This window comes from Ctenopharyngodon idella, chromosome 1 (genome assembly GCF_019924925.1).
Source record: "Ctenopharyngodon idella isolate HZGC_01 chromosome 1, HZGC01, whole genome shotgun sequence".
Taxonomy (NCBI): domain Eukaryota; kingdom Metazoa; phylum Chordata; class Actinopteri; order Cypriniformes; family Xenocyprididae; genus Ctenopharyngodon; species Ctenopharyngodon idella.
Window position 1 is genome coordinate 23,313,801 of NC_067220.1, and position 8,983 is coordinate 23,322,783.

General features: G+C 36.3%; 1 protein-coding gene across 5 annotated transcripts in view; it reads left to right on the top strand.

Annotated features, from left to right (window-relative positions):
- The window catches only part of bnc2 (basonuclin 2), a 230,218-nt gene extending 224,313 nt beyond the window's left edge, over positions 1 to 5,905 (top strand). For 4 of the 5 annotated variants that reach the window (XM_051896193.1, XM_051896184.1, XM_051896164.1 and 1 more), the window contains one exon: positions 1,658 to 5,905. In XM_051896193.1, coding sequence (XP_051752153.1) covers positions 1,658 to 2,417 — 760 coding nt within the window. In that variant the 3' untranslated portion in view covers positions 2,418 to 5,905. The remainder of the gene's footprint in view (positions 1 to 1,657) is intronic. The other variant, XM_051896201.1, reaches the window with a different exon arrangement.
- The last annotated feature ends 3,078 nt before the right edge of the window (positions 5,906 to 8,983 follow it).

The window sequence follows — 8,983 nt, forward strand, 5'->3', positions numbered from 1 at the left end:
TGGTTTTGTTACTACATGTACTAGCCAATATTGCAGTGTTTTTCATGACACCAGGATATTTGTTCAGTTGTTAGTTTAAAACTTAATGAGGATTGACATATTACATAGTCTCATATTTGAGGGACTTTTGAGCAGTTGTCTAGAGGCAGATCAAGTTGTAAGAAACAAATCAAGGTTTAGATTAATTGGTGCAAAGTCACTTTCTCTTGCTATGTGTTATGTGATCCTGGATTGGGGTGAGAGAAAGCCCATCTTTATTAAAGTGAAGCTTAAATGAACAATATCCTTATGGGTCTCGATTAAACTACCTTCAGGAGTGAGTAAATGTGCTAATGCTATCCAAGTCAGAGTTAATATGCTATCAAGTTTCTCTCTATTATTGCATTACCACAGCTCGAATCAATTGATAAACTCCCATTCAGTGTGGTGGAGTATTTAATTGAGTCAGAGTCAATTGCATTTGTGCATGCCTGCAGACATGCTGACAGGAGTAAACACTTTAGCAGGATACTGTCTAAGCTGTGTCAGAGTTATTGAACTCTCTGCTGTGTCAGAAAGTAGTGTGCTTGAACACATTCATGCAGTCACTCAAAAGCATGACAGTGCAGGAAATGTGATAGATTGGTGTTATAAAATTAACATGTAATTGGTAGGGCTGGAACTATGCGTCGACATAATTGATTAACTTGATTATAAACTGTTTATGTTTATCCCTAATCCCCTGTCATGTTTCACACAAAACAAAACTCTAGAGCAGATGCTAATGGCTAGTATGGCAGTGCCGCTGTGTAGAATACAGTAGTGTTCATATAGCATTTTGTTTTTTACGTGTGTAACAACCCCATTCTATAACTGAACTAACACACATTTTCAGGACTCACAACCGCCTAATCGACAAACCCGTGCCAAATGAATGGAACCGCACTGGACAACTAGTTGTCTGCCATGTCATATAATGTGAGAGCCACAGTGAACTGTATAAACATTACAGGTTTAGTTTACTCACGGAGACGAAGAAATGATTTTCGTTCATTCACAGATCCACTGGAGCTGCAGTGAATATGAGCTGGGAGGCACACGGCTCAAACAAACTCGGTTACTAAGCATTTAAAGTCCTTGTTGGTAGTTTAAAATATCTGATGGATGAACTTTCACCTCGATTGGACTCATTTATTTAATAACAATGTCTATTGTGATAAAACTTCCCAATATTATGGATATCGTCATTTTTGATACTGTCGCTGAATGTAGTTGTGAGTCTTGAAAATATGCAGGCTCGTATTAAGCAGAGCTGCCATACTAGCCATTAGCATCTGCTCTAAAGTTTTGTGTTGTGTGAAACATGATAAGGGATCAGGGATGAACATAAACCGTGGCATTACTTCGACGCGTTGTTCCAGCCCTATTAATTGGAGATCTTGCAGTAACAATTTTACTGCAAAATATTAGCACAATCAGTGTTGTACAGAATATTCAGATGTATATTTAGTTTAAATTTACTGAAAGGAAAACAAACAGAGAGTCTGTCAAGGTTACTGTGAAAACATGGTTAATTTAGCACTGTTGTTGTTTGTATGTATGTTGTATGCTTGCAGATATTTATATGTTTTCAGTTCAAATAAATTGCTACAGGAACCCTGTTCTCTCTTCCCTACAGACATAGCTCCAACATCAACCTGCACCGCAAACTACTGACCAAAGAGCTGGATGACATTGTCCTGGACCCCCAGCTTACGACTTTGCCTAAAGAGCTGCGTGCTGAGTTCTTATCAAAGATCTATACTGACCACCACCTGGGACTGGAGGGGGTGGGAATTGCTGCCAGTGGACCACCACGAGGCAGAGGACACGAGGGAATGAGATCCCCAGTCTCTAGAGAATACTCACACAGCAACGGCTATTGCCATGGCCCCAATGATGACTACATGGTGCTGGACCTGAGCACTGCCTCTAGCGTACAGTCAAGTGGCAGTGTGCAATCCTCACAGGAGTCTGATGAGGGCAGCGATGATGGCATCCTGCTGGATGACCTGGAGGGTGCTAGTGACACTGAGGACTGCAACCCTAGTACTGGGGCTCAGAGACTAGCAAGGGAGGGAAAGGATGGGGAAGAGGCCAGGAAGGAAGGAAGAGAAGGAGGCACAGAGGAGGGGTTTCTGCGCTGTGACCCTTCCTTCTCACCATCCGTCTTGGCATCCAGTGGAGGTAATGGTACAGGAGGCATACTTTGCACCATCTGCCACAAACTGTACAGCAACAAAGGGACCCTTCGGGTGCACTACAAGACTGTCCACCTGCGTGAAATGCACAAATGCAAAATACCTGGCTGTAACATGATGTTTTCTTCTGTGAGAAGCAGAAACAGGCATAGCCAGAACCCCAACCTACACAAAAATGCCCCCTTATACAATGATTGATTAGATCAATCCACACAACATCCACTCAACAACCCCTCTCCATTCCCCACAACAACCCCATATTGCTATAAAAATAGCATTGTTTCTCTCAAACGTCTTTTCAAGTATGAAAAGTTAGAGCAGAATTGTGCCCTTTTGACATTTCCGTTTTTGGAAGCAAAGGACTGAACACACAGTATAACAACATGAATCCCTAAATCCCTGACACAAACTTCTTCTCAATCTCTTATTTGTGACTCTTGCCTGCGGAATTGATAATGGAAAAAAAAAAAATCTTGCATTTGTGTAATGATAGCTTTTAAAAGAATCCCATACAAAAGCATGACTGGCTTAAATATGTAAATAATGTTGTCAGGGGCTTTGGTGTGAAACAGTTGTATTGATGGTTGGTTGATATTTTTGTTCATTTGTTTTTCTTTTTATTTTACTGTAATACTTTCATTTTAATTAGGTAAGGTAAGCAAGACAAAGTAGCATCTGCCTAGCTTGATTCATATATATTGGCTTTAAAAAAAATGTTTTAGAAAAGAAAAAAAGTAAAATATGTGACTTGTGACTTGTTTTATCTACCTGTTAGATATACAGATGGAGCTGGCATGCTTTAGCTCTAACAAAGTACTTTTTTTATTTTCTCATGTTTATAGCTTTAGTAAAAAATACAAAAAAATAAATAAATAAAAAATAAATAAAAAAAGAAATAAAAAAAAAGGCAATTTGCAATACTAGTGGGACTTGTAATACTATTACAAGGATAACACTTTACAATGATGGTTGTCCAACATTAAAAGGACATTTTTAAGGATGCAGTGCCAAATGGTAATTACTGTACCTTTAACAGAAACGTGCCAGATCTTTATATGAGAGTAATCTCATTTGACATGATTAAACTCAGTATTCATCCCATTTAGTAAGTGTTTCAGGTATATCATTTGAATGCAGTAAATAAGTATTACTGACTCTGATCATAACATTTGAAGAGTAAACATTTGAAGAGTATAAGTGTATGGTTAAAGGCTGAACTAGCCCAGAGGTTAGGTAGAGAATCTTTCTACTGCATGTAGTATTACTTTAAAAGAGTTAGTATGTGTCCTGTAATTTATTTTGTCTCTATAAATTTGAGCAGTTTTAACATATAAAAACTAAATTGACATTTCAGAGTGCCACAAGAGAGAGGCTCTAAACTGTGATGAAATCAAAGACAACATTCCAAATCCCAATGAAAAGAAATGACATTGAAAACAACTTACAGTAGTTTGCTATTTCCTCCAATGCATTACTTCCAGACATTAATTTACTGTTGGAATTTTTTTATCTTTATCTTGTTCATGGCATGCATTGTCTATTGGCCACACAATAACAAGACAAAGAAGAAAGCACTATTAAATTTGAACCAGTTAGAGGGTATGTAGATATGAGTATTTATTTCTAGTTATTTGTTTATAATAATTAATTGAATGCAAAATAGCCCTTTGATGTCTGTTGCTGTCAATTGGAATAAATGAATTGAAAGATAATTATGAATGAATGAAATGTAATTTACAATACTGGAACTCCATGCAGTTCAGAAGGTTATTAATGTTGGACAAAGACTATTTGCTCCCTCCTTTATGTGCTATGATAGTAGCCTTGCTGTTGTTTTCTGAGAAAAAGAGCAGATAGAAGGTATGAACTGTATCAGCAGTGACATCATCAGTGTGTATAATTAAAATGTACTGATACACAGAACCTGGAGGTATTTCCACCACTGACCTGTGGCAATTCAATAAATTCAGTGATTCAGTGAATGTTGGTGACAAAACTACATCATGGAGAGACCCATAGCTCTTTTACTGGTTTTATCTTTTCTTTTCCTCCACTGTTTTCTCCTGCTCTGCCGCCACTCTACCCGCTACTTCCTACCTCCATTACAACTGCTGCCACCGTGGGTGGTTTTATAGGGACACTGGCTAACAGTGTACACTTCAGTGGATGGCACACAACACAGAAGAAGGAATTGTAATTGCCTGTTTATTCCATATGAGGGGAACATTGAGCACATGCAGCAAAGTTTTACTTTCCTGCTATCTGAAAGGGCTATGAAATAATACCACCTCAAAGGCATTTGACTGCCTCAAAAACAATGTTTTTGAGTTACTTTTGTAACTATTGCCCCAATAACTGGTCAATAAGATGACAGAAACATTATGACCTGTTCACCTCAAAACAGAAAGCATTTTTAGGACTGAAAAAGGCTGGTGCGTTATTTTAAACCCAAATAATAATAATAATAATAATTATTATTATTATTATTATTATATTGATTATATAAACATATGTATAGATGGGTATTGTGATATCACAAAGTGAAGGAAGTTATCAACCTCATGGCTCCATACTTTTCAGACAGTTGAACCAAAGACTTCTAGAGAGACACACAGCATGGATACAAAGGTAATCTACCAAGAGAAAGAAAATTACTTCCAAATCTGATTCCCTGAATACTTACACACTGTGGTTCTGATAGAATCAAATTTATCTGATGGTTTTAAAAATTTGTACATTGAAAAATCAGGCAGTACAGTAAATGGCCAAGTAATACATAAAGGAAGGGAAATGGTCAATCATTTAACAGGAGAGAGGTATGAGAAAAGATCTCCAGTGCACAGCAGGATTGGGCAGTCATTACTGTCCTACATTGTCCCCACAGAGTTAGGCTTTTACCATGAAGCCATTGGCTAAAAGAGTCTGAGTGAGCTTTAAATATTTCATTGCAGCTCTGAGGACAGAGCCATCACAGACCATTAACATTGAATGCAATATCTTGCAAAGGCGATCTGTAAGTTTGCTGTGTTAACATTGTTTCTTCGAGGGCATGGAGTAATATAGTACAAAAATAAGATCAAACTGAATTGAAACTGCAGAATAGAAGACTTACGTCCAACAAAAATATCCATTGTAATGTCAAATACAGAGGAGCATTCTGATCAGCGTGATCAATTATATAAAGTATAATGATTCAAAGGGGGAAAAAAAAAAATCCATAATACATAATTCAGTCCTAGTATAATATATTCTGTGTTGTGCAACCACAAACAATGAGAAATAAGTCTGAATTATTTTGTTGAACTTTTCTTTTGATCTAATGTGATGTTTGGTGCAGTTGTCTTGTTTGATTGTCCTTGTTGGCCACTGAGGAAAAGTACATCCACATCTGAAGAAGTTCACATTTTGACTTACAAAGGGTGATATTGATAGCTTAAAAATGCTACTTTAGGTCTATTTTTTGTTTGTTTGTTTGTTTGTTTTTTCCCTCATGAGACCGTATGATGTCCTCCTTGAATTTTAATTTTGGAACATTTTGTATCATAACCTTTTTTTTTTTCATAACTTTTTTTTTTTTTTTTTGACATCAAATGCATATGGTTTTGGCGTATAAAGTGTTTTTTTGTACAAATCAGAACTCTTGTACAATTTTATATTAAAGATTTATGAGTCACTGGCACGTTGAAGTATTTTATTCTTTTGGAACAGACATATAGAGTCTTTGCACACTTGCAATTTAGAACATTATGAAACCACATCAGAAATTGCTTTTTTTTTTTTTTTTACTAATAAATTCAATTTTAAATAAGCATAGATTTCTTGAACATTTTGGAAACAACAAAATTTTATGTGGAATACAACAATAATTTCTGGCATGTTTGACATATTATGGTACTGCAAATGATGTGCAATCAATATCTGCTTTGTTGCGTTTTTGTGCCATTGTGCAGTAGGAGACAGGTAGTTGGCAAAAGCTAACTAAACTAAATGAAATGACAGATGAAAGCTTGTGTATATACTGTTAGCATTGTGTTTGGCTGGATTAAGATTATTCTACTTAAGTTTTATTTGGTGACATTATTATTGACTTTTAGTGTATTTTTATATTTCAATAATACTGTATGGAACATGATAATTTCTTGTAATCAGATTAGTTACTAAGGTTACAAACACATTAGTTGTGTCAAATATATTACTTAAATAATATCTATGTGAAATTCATTTAAAACTTTGTTTATATGTACAGTATAGCAGTTTATATAGTTTAGTATAGCAGAATAAGTCATTGTAAGGGAGGAGAGTGAATGTATGGCTTATGTCAGGGCTTAAGTCTCATTTTTGCAGCTTTTTAAACCTTTATTTACCTTTTTTCATATTTTTTTTGTTTTTACAAATGAGGATGTCCCTTAAACTGTAAAAAAGAAAAAAAAAGAAAAAGAAAACCGGCTGCCTTAAATTTTTAAGTTCAACTTGACTGAATAAGTAATTTAAATTATATTACACTGACTTAAAAAAAATACTTGAATCTTGTATAATTTGTCAAAAAAGTTGAAATTGCTTTAACATAAGTTAATGTAAAAACATGTTGACACTGATCATATCAAAGTGCTATACCAAATAATGTAATTTGAACTGTAGTGGATCACTTTTTAAAGTAACAATGCAAACAGGAGCATAATGCATGTCGTGAGAGAGTGCACTTGAGTCCAGCCCCATTTGCTCTTTGTCACTCGTTGCATTCTCATTCAGTGTCTGTCAATACATGGTTGAATAATAGAACTGAGGCTATTGATTATCCAAAGGTTGTTAAAGATTTTTTTCCTCCATTCCATCCACTGCCACAAGGATGACAGGTCCACACAAGGGACACAGAACTGCTGGGATCCAGCAGACCTGCAACATAACTTACTGTGTTCCCAATGAGACAGCATCGATTGAGCACAACCAATACATCAAGCCCAAGCCTGACTCTTTCACTATAGAACAGAATGTGTTGTGAACAGTCAGCAAGGAGGTCAAGGTTTGTGTAACAAGTGATTCAATACAGCCTCAGTAATTATGCCTATGTCAGACTGCTGTGAAGACTGTGTAGCATTACAATTTAGTAGTAGAAATCAGCTGTGTATGAGGGGCTGATTATGGCTTTTGTTTTATTCAACAGATATACTGAAAAGTTTACAGGGGAAAAAAAAATAAAAACATGCTGTGATTTGTTTATAGTTTGCTTACAATAGTTTTTTACTGCTAATTTATTATGTATTTTAAAGAGACTGATAAAATGTGTTAGTGTCATTTTTCTCAGTGAATATGCTAAGGTAGAGATTGAGAGAGAGAGAGAGAGAGAAAGAGAGAGTTGCTCTGAAAGCTTGAAAGAAGCTGTCTGTTCAGCAAGACCATCATAATTAGCAATCCTCTCCAAAGAATTACTCTATGAAGCACTTCATCAAGACTGACAGCCACAGGAGGACCCATCTGCCATATATGCCACCACCATTGTCTAATGATAAAGTCAGACTTAAAGGTAGGCATTGTGAAGACCCTGGACTGTTTTCTGTAACAGATTTTAGAATAGAAATGAAATAATTGTGATTGCATTTAACAGATTATTGGCTAGAAAACTGTTAGTCATCTTTGTTGCAAATGAAAGCAATGGTGCCATAAAGGGTTGTCTTCTATTCTTTTTTCCTCATATTGACATACACACTCAGCCCACATAGAACAAATAATATCCTTCGAATGCTAATTGATTTTAAATTAATGCAGTAATTGGTGAGAAAATAGGCCAACTAAAGTGAGACATATGTCATCTGTGCCATATGTTTAAGAAGCATTAGTGAGCTGAGTGTCTCATTTCAAAACCAATAGAAACTAATTAATAATCAGTTTCAGAAAGAGGAATAATAAATCTAAACAAAGAATAAAACTCTTCAGAACTATACTAAGGGAGCCTTTTACCCCTCATTCTTTGTACAAACTAATTTTTGGTAACACAAGCTTGGCCAAAGATGGGCATGTCAACATATTAGATTTTAAGTGAATGGTATTGATTCTGTTCTACACCAGTGAGGCCTGCAATGCTGGCTAATGCTATTGACAAGCCATCGGTCTTGTATAAAACTGTGGAGGTATGCGGCTTCTTCTAGCAAACAGAAAGAAGAGACAGGAGGAAAGAGAGTAAGAAAAAACATCAATGGACAGTGATGGAGAGCAGAGATCAGGGCCAAGATGCAAGCACAGCAGACACACTAAGGATCTTATCTATGGTTTGGGAACCCTAAATTAGAGGAAAGACAAAGGTAAGGAGAGGGAGAGACTGTAAACAGCTGTATTGATCCTTCAGCCAATCAAACCAACATGCATGACCACAGGGTGCCAGCTTTGAGGGGCTTGCTTGACTTGCAGGTGTACATATTTACAAAAAATCTAAAGCATTACTATAAATTCAGATGAATGGTTATTCTTTTCAAGACACAGTAACAGGTAGTGTAACAGAGAGGATCCTGTGTGGCAAAAAGGATTGTGTGACAGAGGGGAGAATTAAGGGGGTGGGGGCAGAAGAAGTGCTGAAATCATAACAAACCCTTCTCCCAGATCCACTGCCTTTGCTGTAATGACCTCAACCAGATGGAAATTCCTTTTAATTAAAGTGAGGGGAGATCAGTTAAGCAGATGGTTGTCGACAAATATTAGGGGAAATAGACTACTTAATTGTCTGTGCACTTATCACTCCTATTTTCTGTACCCAGCACAAACTGATAAACAGG